Source organism: Heptranchias perlo, chromosome 3, assembly GCF_035084215.1.
Source record: "Heptranchias perlo isolate sHepPer1 chromosome 3, sHepPer1.hap1, whole genome shotgun sequence".
Lineage (NCBI taxonomy): Eukaryota > Metazoa > Chordata > Chondrichthyes > Hexanchiformes > Hexanchidae > Heptranchias > Heptranchias perlo.
The window spans coordinates 95,837,426-95,855,670 of NC_090327.1; the positions used below are offsets into that span (position 1 = coordinate 95,837,426).

An 18,245-nucleotide genomic window follows, 5' to 3' on the forward strand; every position below is an offset into this window, starting at 1 on the left:
TTGAAAGTTACTATTGAATCTGCTTCCACCACCCTTTCAGGCTGTGCATTCCAGATCATAACAATTTGCGTAAAAACATTTCTCCTCATCTCCTCATCTCCCCTCTGGTTTTTTTGCCAATTATCCTAAATCTGTATTCTCCGGTTACCGACCCTCCTGCCAGTGGAAACAGTTTCTCCTTATTTACTCTATCAAAACCCCTCATAATTTTGAACACCTCTATTAAATCTCCCCTTAACCTTCTCTGCTTCAAGGTGAACAATCCCAGCTTCTCTAGCTTCTCCACATAACTAAAGTCCCTCGTCCTTGGTACCGTTCTGGCACATTCTCCAACTCTCAGAACTGGGCTAAAGTGCCAGTAAGGAGAAGCAGTTCCAAACTATAGTGAAATATATTGATCATGCAGCAAAGCAAGGCCTAAAGTGCAAAACATTTCCTACCGGAGGTCCAGACGGTCCCAACAAGCCTGACTGACCCTGCAAGAAAAATAAGTTATAGTTACTATAGATCTAAGTTTACTAATTGTACAACTAAAAATCTCTTCCACCTGCTCTCCTTTACTTACCTTTTGACCTTTTGACCCTTGTCCTGTTGTTATGGCCATCAAAGATCCATCTGCGGCAATAATAGCTCCAGGCTCGCCCTTTTCACCCTGTAGATAGAACAAAAAGACATTGTGTGCAATCTGTCAACTAAATGCAACGGTGGTGCCTGTGCCTAATATGTGGAGCCCCACATCCCATCCATCCTACTGACAGGAAGGAGACTTAAAGGGGGCAGCAAGAACCGGAGATAAAGTGAAGGAGATAGGCACAAAAGGAACCCACAAAACAAAGGGGAAGGAAATAAAAGAGCATCTTACAGTGAAACAGCTAGTCTTAAAGAAATGGTCTTGTGGTCTTGTATTTGTGCAAAAAAATACACTGATGCATCTTTAATTTCTTCTGGTATTTAGAAAATTATTTAAAAGTTTTACTTGACAGTAGCTGGCCTCCAGATTGGAGCTGCTGTTTGCACACTGATGGAGAGGATGCTTGGTGAGACACTGGGCTCAATTTTGAAATGTTGGCGGGTTGGGAGCGGGGGGGGGGGAGGTGGTGAATTTGCCCGTGGCAAACCCGAATAAACAAACCTTGCCGCTTCTGACGCGATCGCATCGTAATTGATGGTGATCAACGTGCTCTCTGGGTTTCGGGGCTGGCGGCCAGCCTGATTGACAGGCTGGCTGCCGTCAGGAGCTGGAACATGAGTGCGGGGGGGGGAAGAGAAGGAGAGCGAGCAAGATGTCACTTGGCACTGGAATGAAAGATTGGGAGGAAGAGGGGGTGAAGAAGGGGAGATCGGGGGTGAGAGGTGGGGGAAGAAGGGGAGATAGGGAGGTCATAGGGTTGGGGGGGCGGTGAAGAGGGGAAGATTGGAGCAAGGTGGAAAGGTAGGTTGATTTTGTGTTTTAACTTCATGCAATGGTTTTTTATTTTAATTTATTTTGTTTCTTTTTCCCTGATCTGGCCCTTCATGCTTGGTTTCACCAGGCGTGAATCAGAAGCCATGGGAAAGCCGCCCAGGTAAATTAAAAATTGTTCTATGTACGTAATCTGTTAAAGGTAAAGTGCCGTAAGTACCTCAATGAGGTACATTTGGCTCTTTAACTATCATCCCACCGGCTTTAATTGCCAGCAGGACTTCTGGATTCGGGACGCCCGCGCACACACAGGAGGGTCCGTGGGGAACTTGGACGTTGGCGGGTTGGAGCCGGGCTCTGAACCCGAATGGGATTTCCGCGATTTTCGGAGACCCCCCGCCCCCGCATTTTCCCAGGAAAATTGAGCCCATTGTTTCCTTTCAGCTAGCAGCCTCTCTCAGTCTGGATGCAAAAACAGCAGCTCCACGTTTACAATGATGTACTTAAAGATGTTGCCACAAATGAGTTTTCGAGGAAATCCTATGATAATATTCCAGAAAACTCGTCACATCTTAACAGTTCAAAACAATTTAGTCCAATAGAGTATATTCAAATCCACAGTGTATATTCAGATCCACTGCCTGTATTAAGATCAATAGTACCAATTTAAATCTATGTACGTAGTTGGATCCATAGTATATATACTCAGATCTAATTTATAAATTTAGATCCATGGTATTATTCACCCATTGGATATATTTGGATCCACATGTATACATTCGAATCCACAGTATGCAGTCAAATCCAAGGTATATACACAGATCCATGGTGTATATTCAGAACCACGTTATATATTCAGATCCAGGATATAGATTCAAATCCAGGATATGGATTCAGATCCACGTTATATATTCAGATCCACGTTATATATTCAGATCTATCGCATTTATTCAGATCCAGGATATATATTCAGATCCAGGATTTCTATTTTCAGATCCAGGATATATAGAATCATAGAAGTTTACAACATGGAAACAGGCCCTTCGGCCCAACATGTCCATGTCGCCCAGTTTATACCACTAAGCTAGTCCCAATTGCCTGCACTTGGCCCATATCCCTCTATACCCATCTTACACATGTAACTGTGCCAAATGCTTTTTAAAAGACAAAATTGTACCCACCTCTACTACTGCCTCTGGCAGCTCGTTCCAGACACTCACCACCCTTTGAGTGAAAAAATTGCTCCTCTGGACCCTTTTGTATCTCTCCCCTCTCACCTTAAATCTATGCCCCCTCGTTATAGACTCCCCTACCTTTGGGAAAAGATTTTGACTATCTACCTTATCTATGCCCCTCATTATTTTATAGACTTCTATAAGATCACCCCTTAACCTCCTACTCTCCAGGGAAAAAAGTCCCAGTCTATCCAACCTCTCCCTGTAAGTCAAACCATCAAGTCCCGGTAGCATCCTAGTAAATCTTTTCTGCACTCTTTCTAGTTTAATAATATCCTTTCTATAATAGGGTGACCAGAACTGTACACAGTACTCCAAGTGTGGCCTCACCAATGCCCTGTACAACTTCAACAAGACATCCCAACTCCTGCATTCAATGTTCTGACCAATGAAACCAAGCATGCTGAATGCCTTCTTCACCACCCTATCCACCTGTGACTCCACTTTCAAGGAGCTATGAATCTGTACTCCTAGATCTCTTTGTTCTATAACTCTCCCCAACGCCCTACCATTAACGGAGTAGGTCCTGGCCCGATTCGATCTACCAAAATGCATCACCTCACATTTATCTAAATTAAACTCCATCTGCCATTCATCGGCCCACTGGCCCAATTTATCAAGATCCCGTTGCAATCCTAGATAACCTTCTTCACTGTCCACAATGCCACCAATCTTGGTGTCATCTGCAAACTTACTAACCATGCCTCCTAAATTCTCATCCAAATCATTAATATAAATAACAAATAACAGCGGACCCAGCACCGATCCCTGAGGCACACCGCTGGACACAGGCATCCAGTTTGAAAAACAACCCTCGACAACCACCCTCTGTCTTCTGTCGTCAAGCCAATTTTGTATCCAATTGGCTACCTCACCTTGGATCCCATGAGATTTAACCTTATGTAACAACCTACCATGCGGTACCTTGTCAAATGCTTTGCTGAAGTCCATGTAGACCACGTCTACTGCACAGCCCTCATCTATCTTCTTGGTTACCCCTTCAAAAAACTCAATCAAATTCGTGAGACATGATTTTCCTCTCACAAAACCATGCTGACTGTTCCTAATTAGTCCCTGCCTCTCCAAATGCCTGTAGATTCTGTCCCTCAGAATACCCTCTAACAACTTACCCACTACAGATGTCAGGCTCACTGGTCTGTAGTTCCCAGGCTTTTCCCTGCCGCCCTTCTTAAACAAAGGCACAACATTTGCTACCCTCCAATCTTCAGGCACCTCACCTGTAGCGGTGGATGATTCAAATATCTCTGCTAGGGGACCCGCAATTTCCTCCCTAACCTCCCATAACGTCCTGGGATACATTTCATCAGGTCCCGGAGATTTATCTACCTTGATGCGCGTTAAGACTTCCAGCACCTCCCTCTCTGTAATATGTACACTCCTCAAGACATCACTATTTATTTCCCCAAGTTCCCTAACATCCATGCCTTTCTCAACCGTAAATACCGATGTGAAATATTCATTCAGGATCTCAGGATATATTCAGATCCAGGATATATGTTCAGATCCAGGATATATAGTCAGATCCACGTTATAGATTCAGATCCACGTTATAGATTCAGATCCTGTAAGTATACATTCAGATCGTCTGTACATATTCAGATCGTCAGTATAAATTCAGATCAACGGTATATATTCATATCTACTGTACCTATTCAGATCCAAAGGTGTATAGTCAGATCCACGGCATATATTCATCAAGGCAGCATTTGAACGAGTGTGGCAGAAAGGAGCCCGAGTAAAATTGAAGTCAATGGGAATCAGGGGAAAAACTCTCAATGGCTGGAGTCATACCTAGCACAAAGGAAGATGGTAGTGGTTGTTGGAGGCCAATCATCTCTGCCCCAGGGCATTGCTGCAGGAGTTCCTCAGGTCAGTGTCCTAGGCCCAACCACCTTCAGCTGCTTCATCAATGACCTTCCCTCCATCATAAGGTCAGAAATGGGGATGTTCGCTGATGATTGCAGAGTGTTCAGTTCCATTCGCAACCCCTCAAATAACGAAGCAGTCCGAGCCTGCATGCAGCAAGACCTGGACAACATCCAGGCTTGGGCTGATAAGTGGCAAGTAACATTCGTGCCAGACAAGTGCCAGGCAATGACCATCTCCAATAAGAGATAGTCTAACCACCTCCCATTGACATTCAACGGCATTACCAGGGGGTCACCATTGACCAGAAACTTAACTGGACCAGCCATATAAATAGGGCTACAATAGCAGGTCAGAGGCTGGGTATTCTACGGCGAGTGACTCACCTCCTGACTCCCCAAAGCCTTTCCACCATCTACAAGGCACAAGTCAGGAGTGTGATGGAATACTCTCCACTTGCTTGGATGAATGCAGCTCCAACAACACTCAAGAAGCTCGACACCATCCAGGACAAAGCAGCCCGCTTGATTGGCACCCCATCCACCACCCTAAATATTCACTTCCTTCACCACTGGCGCACAGTGGCTGCAGTATGTACCATCCGTAGGATGCACTGCAGCAACTCGCCAAGGCTTCTTCGACAGCACCTCCCAAACCCGCGACCTCTACCACCTAGAAAGACAAGAGCAGCAGGTACATGGGAACAACACCACCTGCACGTTCCCTTCCAAGTCACACACCATCTCAACTTGAAAATATATCGCCGTTCCTTCATCGTCATTGGGTCAAAATTCAGGAACTCCCTTCCTAACAGCACTGTGGGAGAACCTTCACCACACGGACTGCAGCGGTTCAAGAAGGCGGCTCACCACCACCTTCTCAAGGGCAATTAGGGATGGGCATTAAATGCCGGCCTCACCAGCAACGCCCATGAACGAATAAAAAAATATATATTCGGATCCACGGTATATATTCAGATCTACTGTACATATTCATATCCAAGGTATATATTCAGATCCACAGTACACATTCAAATCTACTTGTACATATTCAGATCCAAGGTATATTGTCAGCTCGATAGCTCATGTAATGATTTTTTCTTCAATTTTTCACCTTTTCGAAATATTTAAAATGGATGATTTTTGTTTATACTCACATGACGACCCAGTTCACTTTGGACTTTATTAAGGAATATCATATGGTTTACCTGTTGGAGTAACAACTGTCTCGGCCTTAAGTGGAGTCCACTGTATGTGCATTGCAGTACACGAACCTTGACAGTCAGTAATTCAGGTTTAATGTCTAATGATTAAGGCACCATATGGTAAATGTCCGGACACTCCTACTGCAGAATTTCACTCAGCAGGATTGTGGATTGGAGAGTCAGGTGTGAGGATTGTTCAGTGTTAATAACCAGATAATCAGGAGTGGTGCGATGCAGATCCTGACCTCCATGCCCGACTCGCCAATCCTGCTCCCGTTCGTCAAGGCTCTGCGCCATGAGTGGAGACTGATAAATTATCATCATGGGACAACTTGATAGTTTTGGGTTTCGCTGGAACTCAGATTAACACAGCGACACTTTAATAGATTTTTAAAAATTGAAGATTGAATGCATTGACTCTTTTGTTTGTATATTAATTCTTGGGATGTGGGCGCCGCTGGTAAGGCCAGCATTTATTGCCCATCCCTAGTTGCCTTTGAGAAGATGGTGGTGAGCCTTCTTCTTGAACTGCTGCAGTCCATGTGATGAAAGAACTCTCACAATGCTGTTAAACTGCTTTGAATGACACGCACACAATGGTAATGTATTAAAGGCTAGAAATTACAGTTATTAATATTATTGAGCGAATGCTTAGCACATTCATACTGCACTTCTGGCTGCTATTTGCAATAGATAGGTTAATTGGAGAGAGGAATGTTGAATGGAGGTGTTAAGTATTCATCCACTGATACCACAAACTGGAGTTCTAGGCTTGAATTTTATAATAAAACAATCTAACCTTTAATATTGATAATTTAAACAAACTAAATATGAACGTCTCATCCCCAAGTTACTTAGTGCAACCACCATAATCTGTCGGGGGGGGGGAGTGAGGCAGATCTTGGGGTGTGGCCTATTTCCTATTTCCCACCCATCAACAGTTACGATTGTAGTGGGGGTGGTTGCGTAATACAAACCACCCTGCCCCCCACCCCTCCCGGAACACATGGGCGGGCCCTATAATGACACACTAATGAGGGAACTAAATCATACAAAATAGTTCCTGTCATTTGGGCCCTAGCAATGATATCTGTAAAACCCTGGCCTGCAGCGTTGCTAAGGTCCTGGAGGTTGGAGGGATAGGAATTTAAAGTTTAAAGAGGCTGGCTTCGCAAAGTGATTGACTGCAGTACGAAAGCCAGCTGACTAAAAAATGGGACATCTTTGGGCCTAATGCCTGTTTCAGATGGGCATCCTGGACAACTACAGGGCGCTCTGACCATATGGCATATGGCGTAATTCAGGAATGGACTGGAGCGAGTGCACACCGCATGCCATATTAGATCCATCAGCTCCCGTTTCTTGGGCGAGAAACAGGCAATGCGCAATCTGAATTTCTGGACCTCTATTTTTACTACCAGAAAACTAACTGTCCCAGCAGGTAAATCTCAGATATTAATAAGATGAAATGGAGAGATATAACAGAGTACTGGTGCTCGAACACAATGTGCCAGCACGAGTTTCTGTCACTGATTCCCCTCCTCACCCTATGCCATGTTCCCTGTCTCAATCAAGCATGGTAAAAGGTGGCTATCAGGCACTTTACCTACAGGAAGGGAAGGGGCACCTTTTTTTTTTATTCGTTCATGGGATGTGGGCGTCGCTGGCGAGGCCGGCATTTATTGCCCATCCCTAATTGCTCTTGAGAAGGTGATGCTGAGCCGCCTTCTTGAATCGCTGCAGTCCGTGTGGTGAAGGTTCTCCCACAGTGCTGTTAGGAAGGGAGTTCCAGGATTTTGACCCAACGACAATGAAGGAACGGCGATATATTTCCAAGTCGAGATGGTTTGTGACTTGGAGGGAAACGTGCAGGTGGTTTTGTTCCCATGTGCCTGCTGCTCTTGTCCTTCTAAGTGGTAGAGGTCGCGGGTTTGGGAGGTACTGGCGAGTTGCTGCAGTGCATCCTGTGGATGGTACACACTGCAGCCACTGTGCGCCAGTGGTGAAGGGAGTGAATGTTTAGGGTGGTGGATGGGGTGCCAATCAAGCGGGCTGCTTTGTCCTGGATGGTGTCGAGCTTCTTGAGTGTTGTTGGAGCTGCACTCATCCAGGCAAGTGGAGAGTATTCCATCACACTCCTGACTTGTGCCTTGTAGATGGTGGAAAGGCTTTGGGGAGTCAGGAGGTGAGTCACTCGCCGCAGAATACCCAGCCTCTGACCTGCTCTTGTAGCCACAGTATTTATTTGACTTGTCCAGTTAAGTTTCTGGTCAATGGTGACCCCCAGGATGTTGATGGTGGGGGATTCGGCGATGGTAATGCCGTTGAATGTCAAGGGGAGGTGGTCATTGCCTGGCACTTGTCTGGCACACAAACTACCCAGAGCTCCGACTGTACACCTAGTGCCGACACAGATACAAACCATGTTTAAAAAAAAAGTTTTCAAACAACCTTGCTGAGCTAATTGACATTTCACACATGTGGGATAGTTCCGAAACCCTGAGCAATATAAACAGCCATGGCTACACATGCAATCAAATACAAAGGCTGAGAAAGACCCATATCATCAAATCACTGTATATATTCAAGCAGGTGACCCTTGATATATCACTAAACTCTTGACATTTATTGTGATAGGTAATTTTTCAAAAATAAAGTGTTTATTTAACATACCTTTATTCCTGGATATCCGGGCATACCGAGGTCACCTTTGGGTCCTTTAGGGCCCTGAAGAAGTGGGATAAAACCATGCTGTTACAAAACTTCACACACAATAAGAGTCCAATCTGAGAAAGGTACTTCTAAATACATTGTTAATCAATCAGCATTTTTAAAATGGGAAAGTGCTTATTTCAATGGTGAATCCGAGCTAGCAAAGATGTACCATGTAATTTAGTGTCAGCCTTGACTCAGTGTTAGTCCTCTCGCCTCTGAGTCAGAAGGTTGTGGGTTCAAGACCCTCCCCAGAGACTTCAGCACATAATCTAGTGCAGTACTGAGGGAGAGCAGTCCTGTCTTTTGAATGAAATTTTGAACAGAGGCCCTCTCAGGTGGACATAAAAGATCCCATTGCACTATTGGAAGAAGAGCAGAGGAGTTCTCCCCAGTGTCCTGACCGATATTGATCCCTCAATCACTAAAACAGATTTTCTGCTCATTATCTCACTGCTGTTTGTGGGCCCCTGCTGTGCGCAAACTGGCTGCTGCCTTTCCTACATTATAACAGTGGCTACACTTCAAAGGTACTTCATTGGTTGTAAAGCGCTTTGGGACGTCCTGAGGTTGTGAAAGGCGCTATATAAATGTAAGTCCTTTCTTTAATTAATTTTACTGAATTTGAAAATCTAACAATAGCAATAACATTTATTCAACACCTTTTACGTACAGCCAAAGGGCACTGAGCAGTCGTACAACAGCAACTTACTGCATCTTTCATGTAGAAAAAGTCTCAAAGCTCTTCACAGAGCAAGGAAAGAGAAAAATCAATGAAAAGGATAAGGGAATGGACAAGTTGGGAGAACTAGTGAGCAGAAGCTTGGTTGAAAAGATGGTTTTTAAAGGAGGGGAGAGGCAGAAGGATTTAAGGAGGGGGCGTGGCAATGCTGGAGGAGGTTGCAGAGACAGGGTGGGGTGAGTTTACAGGAAGGGTTTGAAGATGAGGGCGAGGATTTTGATTCAATGTGTTGGGGCACAGGGAGCCAATGTCAGTCCGAGATGATGGGAGTTATGGACTTTAGTGCGGGGCAGGATACAAGCCGCTGGATTTTAAACAATTCGGAGTTTATGGAGGATAGGAGACCGGCAAAGAGGACACTGGAGGAATCGAGTCTATAAGCGTCAAAAGTGTGGATTAGGGTTTCGGCAGCAGTGAGGGTTAGGTAGATGATGTTGGAGTTGGAAGTGATAGGATGTGGGGTTTGAAGCACAGCACTGGGTCGAACAGAATGCCAAAGTTTTCCACTGTCTGCTTCAACCTGAGCGAGTGGCCAGTAGGAGAGTGGAATCAATGGCAGGGGAGCCAAAATCAATGGCTTCAGTCTTCTCAATATTCAGTAAAAGATGAATTAGGAGGGGGTGACTGAAGGCATAGTCGAAGAGGCTTGTCAAGGAGGAGAGAGGTAGTAAGGAGTTGGGGTTTAGGGAGAGTGTTACAGCGTGTGGGCTGGTAGGAAAGGGGGATGCAAAGGTGCTGAGGTCCGTAAAGCGTACCTTGACATAACCTGTTTGTTATTTGACTCACTCATTCCCGCTGCATCCTGCCCACCTTTTGCCTCTCCATTGATGATCGTGCCTAGGGCCTACGCTGTGGAATTCCCTCCCTGGAACCCTCCACCTCTCCACATTGCCCTCCCCTATTACAACCTTCTTTAAAACTCAACCCTTTGACCAAGCTTTTCTTCCTAATATCTCTTTCTTTTGGTTCAGTGTCCCTTACGCTGTTGTGAAGCACCTTAGGATGTTTTTTACATTAAAGGTGCTGTATAAATGGAGGCTTCTGTTGTTGGCATCATACTTTGCCAATACCATAGTGAATTGTTTATTATTTTTTTTATTCGTTCATGGGATATGGGGGTCGCTGGCAAGGCCATCATTTATTGCCCATCCCTAATTGCCCTTGAGAAGGTGGTGGTGAGCTGCCTTCTTGAACCGCTGCAGTCCGTGCGGTGAAGGTTCTCCCACAGTGCTGTTAGGTAGGGAGTTCCAGGATTTTGAACCAACGACGATGAAGGAACGGAGATATATTTCCAAGGCGGAATGGTGTGTGACTTGGAGGGGAACGTGTGGGTGGTGTTGTTCTCATGTGCCTGCTGCCCTTGTCCTTTTAGGTGGTAGAGGTCGCGGGTTTGGGAGGTGCTGTCGAAGAAGCCTTGGCGAGTAGCTGCAGTGCATCCTGTGGATGGTACACACTGCAGCCACAGTGCACCAGTGGTGAAGGGTGTGAATGTTTAGGGTGGTGGATGGGGTGCCAATCAAGTGGGCTGCTTTGTCCTGGATGGTGTCGAGCTTCTTGAGTGTTGTTGGAGCTGCACTCATCCAGGCAAGTGGAGAGTATTCCATCACACTCCTGACTTGTGCCTTGTAGATGGTGGAAAGGCTTTGGGGAGTCAGGAGCTGAGTCACTCGCCGCAGAATACCCAGCATCTGACCTGCTCTTGTAGCCAGGTTATTTATGTGGCTGGTTCAGATAAGTTTCTGGTCAATGGTGACCCCCAGGATGTTGATGATGGGGGATTTGGCGATGGTAATGCCGTTGAATGTCAAGGGGAGGTGGTTAGACTGTCTCTTGTTGGAGATGGTCATTGCCTGGCACTTGTCTGGTGCGAATGTTACTTGCCACTTATCAGCCCAAGCCTGGATGTTGTCCAGGTCTTGCTGCATGCGGGCACGGACTGCTTCATTATCTACAGGATGCACTGCAGCAACTCGCCAAGGCGTCTTTGACAGCACCTCCCAAACCCGCGACCGCTGCCACCTAGAAGGACAAGGGCAGCAGGCACATGGGAACAACACCACCCGCACGTTCCCCTCCAAGTCACACACCATCCTGCCTTGGAAATATATTGCCGTTCCTTCATTGTCGCTGGGTCAAAATCCTGGAACTCCCTACCTAACAGCACTATGTGAGAACCTTCACCACACGGACTGCAGCGGTTCAAGAAGGTGGCTCACCACCACCTTCTCAAGGACAATTAGGATGGGCAATAAATGCTGGTCTTGCCAGTGACGCCCACATCCCATGAATGAATAAAATAGAAGTGCCGGGCCATGAGATTATAGATTGTGCTGGAATACAATTCTGCTGTTGCTGATGGCCCACAGCACGTCATGGATGCCCAGTTTTGAGCTGCTAGATCTCTTCTGAATCTATTCCATTTAGCACGGTGGTAGTGCCACACAACACAATGGACGGTGTCCTCAATGTGAAGACAGGACTTCTTTCCACAAGGACTATGCGGTGGTCACTCCTACCAATACTGTCATGGAAAGATGCATCTGTGACAGGTAGATTGGTGAGGACGAGGTCTGGTAGGTTTTTCCCTCGTGTGGTTCGCTCACCACCTGCTGCAGGCCCAGTCTAGCAGCTATGTCCTTCAGGACTCGGCCAGCAGTGGTGCTACCGAGCCACTCTTGGTGATGGATATTGAAGTCCCCCACCCAGAGTGCATTTTGTGCCCTTGCTACCTTCAGTGCTTCCTCCAAGTGGTGTTCAACATGGAGGAGGACTGATTCATCAGCTGAGGGAGGGCAGTAGGCGGTAATCAGCAGGAGGTTTCCTTGCCCATGTTTGACCTGATGCCATGAGATTTCATGGGGTCCAGAGTCAATGTTGAGGACTCCCAGGGCCACTCCCTCCTGACTGTAATATCACTGTACCGCCACCTCTGGTGGGTCTGTCCTGCCGGTGGGACAGGACATATCCAGGGATGGTGATGGAAGAGTCTGGGACATTGGCTGAAAGGTATGATTCTGTGAGTATGGCTATGTCAAGCTATTGCTTGACTAGTCTGTGGGACAGCTCTCCCAATATTTGGCACAAGTATCCAGATGTTGATGTGGAGGACTTTGCAGGGTCGACTGGGCTTGGTTTGCCTTTGTCGTGTCCGGTGCCTAGTGGTCCGTTCGGTTTTATTCTTATGACTTTTTTTAAGCAAGATTTTACAACTGAATGGCTTGCTAGGCCATTTCAGAGGGCTATTAAGAATCAACCACATTGCTGTGGGTCTGGAGTCACATATAGGCCAGACCGTGTAAGGGCGGCAGGTTTCCTTCCCTAAAGGGCATAAGTGAACCAGATGGGTTTTTACGATAATCTGGTAGTTTCATGGCCACCATTACTGGTACTAGTTTTTTAAATTCTAGATTTTATTTAATTAATTGAATTTAAATTCCCCAGCTGCCATGGTGGGATATGAACTCATGACTCTGGATTATTAGTCCAGTAACATAACTACTATGCTACCGTACCCTTCAACTTGTGGGTATGTAGGCTGCAAAACAAACCAGGCGCTCTACAAGACAGCCCTTCAGTGAAAGACATCAAATTGAAGTGCCGCCACCAGGATGGATAGTCAGCACTTGATGATATCTGTGAACGGTGGTCTGCAAATTTGGATCTAGTCTCCAGTCAGTATTGTCACAGCAAGATCTGTAAATTCTGGGAGCATTTTTGTCAGGCTTGGCTCAATGGTAGCACTCTCGCCTCTGAGTTAGAAGATTGTGGGTTCAAGTCCCACTGTAGATCCTTGAGCACATAATCTAGGCTGACAATCCAGTGCAGCACTGAAGGAGCACTTGCACTGTCAGAGGTGCCGTCTTTCGTTGAGACGTTAAACTGAGGCCCTGTCTGCCCTTTCAGGTGGCCATAAAAGATCCCATGGCACTATTCGGAGAAGAGCAGGGGATTTCTCCCCGGTGTCCTGGCCAAGATTTATCCCTCAACCAACACCTAAGACAGATTATCTGGTCATTATCTCATTTCTGTTTGTGAGACCTTACTGAGGACAAATTGACTGCCGCATTTCCTACATTACAACAGTGACTACAACTCAAAAGTACTTCATTGGCTGTAAAGCGCTTTGGGACGTCCTGAGGTCATGAAAGGCACTGCATACATGCAAGTCTTTCTTTAAAATTTCAGCTGTGAAAGTGCAGTGTTATCTGATATTCCAAACTACAGCCTGTTGCCATGAGGAAAACAAAATAAATAAGCAATGAATCAACTCGGTCATTTCCTCACAACTGAAGACAGTTAAGATTCAACTAAAATTAAAGACAATCTTACAGAAAATCCAGCTTGACCAGGCACACCTTCTGATCCCTGATGCAAAGATAAGAAAAAATAAAAAACATGCATAACAGCTGAAGAACAAGCAGCAACTTCAAGCGTTTTGTTTCAAGCAATAAAAGGGCTGGGCCTCTATGTTCAAATACAGCATTAACATGCAATGCACGTGCACTCTGCATGCCACCTGTGTCTTGATTTTTACATGTCACTATTAGTACCTTTCTAAGGCCTCTATATACCTCTGGCTTCTAACATTTCCCCGTTGGATGGCCACCCCATTTTCCGATGAGTTTTCTGGCACCTTCCAACATAATTTCTTGATGACCCTCGTGTGGGGAGCAATAGTTCACTGCTATTATTCGGTAATCCGGGGGAGGTGAGTGGAGTTACTGATCTGCGACATTTGAAGTAGGAGATTACCATTGGCATCGGTGGTACTGGGTTGTTTGTCACTAACATACTAGGGGACTAAGCATTCTGGGAAAATCCAAGCCTCTTTATTACGTATCCTATCCTGTGCCTGAAATGGTGCACACAAGGGTTAGGGTGTGTGTTTTCCATGCAAGCGTTAGGGTATGTGGGTGAGTGCAGACTATTTGTAACACTGCAAGATTAGTTTCTGTGTCATGAAAACTGGGACTTGGTCAACAATCAGCACTGTTGAGCCCATTAGTCCTTCTTACTGTGTTTTTCTAGCTAATGCAGGTGCTTATTTATATATTATAATTTGCGCAAAATATTTTATATTTATAACACAGACCAGGTACTTTATTATCTTGTATTTCCTGAAAATTGAAATCCTTGTAAATCATATCTTCTTTGTCTTTCTAAACCTCTTGACCATTCAGCTGCTATACGGTGCAGCGGTCAATGTCTGAATCCATTGGTCCAGCAGAAAAACAGGTTCGCGGCTACATATTATATCACCCGTCGATTTGATGGAAGACTCCATCATTAAATCACTTAACAATTGAGGCTAAAAATGAAGGATATTCCTGCAAGAATGGGGCTTTGGTGTTTAAAATGATACCTAAATGTTTCAGCCATTCAGATAGAATTAAAGAAATTGAGCTTAACGCCATGTTAGAATTGCTAAATGAAAAAAGACGAAGGTCAGTCTAGTTCACCCTCTACCATCCCAGTAGTCACATGATACAGTGATAATGGAGTTGTTGACTAATCATAGCAATCAATCTCTAGCAATTAGTTTACAACAGACTCAGACATGACGCGAGAAAAACCCCAATGGTGGAGAGATTTGGGAACCATACGTCCTAAGTCACCTGTTCCTCCCAAGCATCCTAAACTTACCACGTGTCGTCATAAATTACTCATATACTGAATCCCAAAATGTTATTTTCTGGCAGAAATCTATCTACAGCTTTAATAAATAATATTGAAACCAACTACTGAAAAGTTTATAAAGTTCTCACTACTGACAGTTCTGTCCTTCAACCCTCTCGCCCATTCTACAACAGCTGAGCTGCTACCTCACAGCTCCAAAGTAAAGGAGTCTCCTTCCAGCCTGCGTTAAAGACTTATATAATGCTCCGACAATTGTCCCGTGAATGATTCATCACTCATCTATTGTTCCTGCCCATGAGTGTCCATCCATTGATTTCAATAATGGAATAAAATAGAGACCCGGCTTGTGGGCGGGAGAGAGGCAGGTCAGGCTTAGGAGTGGGCCCAAAGTATGTAGGGAGCTGGCTGGAGGTAAGTGGGCCACAATAGCGAGCCTGAGGCAAAGCGGACTTTGTCAGTTTGTCCTGCAGCATGGAGGGTACAGGCTTGAGCCAGGAAGACAAGCACTGAGCCAGAAGGTGAGTAAAAACCTCTTATCTCTTATGTTTCTCAGGCTGTAGCGACAGAAAGAAAAGTTGGCAGGGAACTGTCAAAGTAACCGTATCCTGGAGAAGATTTTTTTTTTGAAGGGCGTGATTGGTCGACATTTAACCAATCATCGGAAAGAAGAAAAATGGACTTTACAGATAAAAACACTATGTACATAGAGAAGATAAATTAGAGAGAGAGAAATTGACATGTACGTACTGGGACTATGACTCTACGATAAACATTGGTGATTTTGCTCAGGGCCATTGTAACCACTGCTTTGTTAAAACCTCCTGGGAATCACATGATGCAGCTGTTCTGTGTTGTTGAAATCACAATCAGCTCTGAACGTTACCATGGTGCAGCATCCAACTGGATCAAATGACCCTCCTCACAGCACCAGTGCGGTCATATATACTGTGTACGATTCAGACAATTTCACTGAAGATAACAGATGTTGTGAAGGGTGGGAGGGCAAGGGTTGAAGATTATAATTCTGCTCCAGAAATTCTCCTTTGTGATTCAGAAACATGAGTGGAAGCCAGAGATTGAACTACAGCTTTATACATTCAGCATCCGTCAATGTTACGCAAACAACCCACTGCAGCAACGTTATCCTTTGATCCAATCACCAGCATAAACTAGGCTTTGTGACAATCTGTTAAGCAAGTTCAGGGGGAGACATGAGAGACTGAAGCCTCGATTTTCAACCAAATGGGTCACTGCTGAAGTTAAAATAACCTCGATCGCAAAGCCAAGGTTTGAGTTACCAGATTCAAAGACCCCAGCTCGAAGGGACTGCTGCTCAGATCATCAGCGCTGCTCATTGTAACCATATCCCTGCTCCGCACTCCCTGCTGGGAATGTGGGATTGGAGTGTGCCACTGCCATCAATTTTAAAAATGCTCTGAGACAAGTCGAGCAGCAGAACAAAAACGTCTCCTCAGAAATCGTATCAAGAGAAATGAACTTTTCGCTTCAAACACAGGGGCCCGGGGCTTTCCTTTTCTGTGCTTGTGAGGTTCCACCTGTTAAAGTGAAAGGGGGGGTGGGGGGGAATTGCAAACTGTTTAGTGCAGATGTGGGAAACCCCAGGCAGAATATACTGGCTGGGAATATGAGCGGAGCCCGGAGATTGAACTCATTCCGCATGCTTTGTACTCTTCCATGTTACCTAAACAATCCATTGCAGCAATATTAGGAACAAAGGAACAGGAGTGGGCCATTCAGCCCCTCAAGCCTGATCTGCCATTCAATTAAATCAGGGCTGATCTGTATCTTAACTCCATTCACCCGCCTTTGATCCATATCCCTTGAAAACCTCATCTAACAAAAATCTATCAATCTCAGTCATAAAAATTTCAACTGACCCAGCATCCACAGCCTGTTGGGGACAAAGAGCTCCAGATTTCCACTGCCCTTTGTGTGAATATTATCCTTTAATCCACTCACCAGCATTAATCAAGACCAATAACTAACGGGTGGCCCCAGGGGAAGGGACTCCATATGCTGGATGCTTCCGCTTCCCAGGCTCAGTTAGGACCTGACATAGGACCAGTGGTCGATATGCCGAGTGAGATGAGGGCGTCCCAGTCTCCTGATGGGTAGAAGTGGGCCCCATCAGGGTGTGGGGAAGGGTCAGGAAGGGAAGCGGCCTAGACCCCAGAAGAAATGAAATTTTGTTTTCTAAAAAAAACACAAATTGGGATTGGCCCCATTGCACAAAGGGACAAGGGGATGCTCAATGGGGTTTGGGTTGGGGGGACCTGGACAATCCCTTCTCCTCTGATGGTGGGCAGGTTGCATGGGGCAGACCGTAGTGGTGTAGGGAAAATAGATCCTCTTCCATTGAGGTCGCAAACTCTGACGTTCTCAGTGCTAGAGGGCACCAGCGATTACGAAGGCATCGTGGCCCGTGGGGCTTCAATATTTATTATTTGCTCTGCCTCTCACTGTAGATTTTGCCGTATTGGCTTAAGAGGCAAATAGTTTTTATTTAATTTTTATTTTCCCCTCCAGCCCCCCTAAAACCTTTTTCTCAGTTACTTACACAATTGCAAAGAGTAGGGCCAGAACCTTAGGTTCGGACCTCTTCTAGGCCCAGGATCCCTGCTCGGCCTTGTGGGGTGGATCATCTGATCACCACTCACAAGGGCAATGGCGTAACAGCAGGGGAGAGAAGGTGGGGGTTGGGGGGAAGAGACATGGTAAGACCAGATACACGAGAAGGCTAAATGATGGAAGTGAGGCCCACCTGGGGAAGGATATCCAGGCTGGGAACATAGCTTGGTGCCCTATTAAGGCCCGTGAATTTTTTAATATTTTTTTTTACATGGAGCCCTCTGGGGGCCAGAGTTGCCAATACTCTTGGACTGTCCGGGGGTGGATCTTCCCCTTGCCGAGTGGATTTAGGGGGGCAGGCCGCCTGTTACTCCTGGCGGGAAGATGGGTCCATTTTGAGGGCTTGGCCTCATTGGCATCGGGATGGCAAGCTTGGAGCGGAGACTGAGTGCCCGGGGGGCAGTCCGCCGACTCCGGGCTACTGCAATATCAGTCGGCTTAGTCAGTCTCTGGTCACAAAGGAGGTAAGTCCGTGAGGGGTGGAGGTGGGGGAAGGGATCCTGATGCCTGGAAGTGGGGGGGTGGGGGGGGGTGCAGAGCCATAGTGACAACAGCCCCAGGCTGGTTTTGTGGAACCCCAGGAAGCTTCGTAGGTTCCTGGAGAATCGATAGTCCTGCCAGGGTTTGAAATGTCAAGGCAACGCCTGCCCTCTCTCAACCATCTGGTGCTACGACTTAGACTCTAACAGAATGTCATGTGATGAAACCTCCTCGAATACATCTAACTAGAGTCAGCAACCCTGCGGGGGCACCAGACCAATGTTTCGGTGAGAAGGG

At 45.9% G+C, this 18,245-nt stretch overlaps 1 protein-coding gene across 3 annotated transcripts in view; it reads right to left on the minus strand.

The window, feature by feature from the left end:
• Window positions 1-18,245, minus strand: part of LOC137317881 (collagen alpha-1(XV) chain-like) — a 278,899-nt gene that overhangs the window by 54,018 nt on the left and 206,636 nt on the right. For 2 of the 3 annotated variants that reach the window (XM_067980902.1, XM_067980893.1), the window contains exons 24-27: window positions 13,512-13,547; window positions 8,402-8,455; window positions 566-652; window positions 441-476 (exon numbers count right to left, since the gene is read on the minus strand). In XM_067980902.1, the coding sequence (XP_067837003.1) occupies window positions 441-476; window positions 566-652; window positions 8,402-8,455; window positions 13,512-13,547 (213 nt within the window). The remainder of the gene's footprint in view (window positions 1-440; window positions 477-565; window positions 653-8,401; window positions 8,456-13,511; window positions 13,548-18,245) is intronic. The other variant, XM_067980899.1, reaches the window with a different exon arrangement.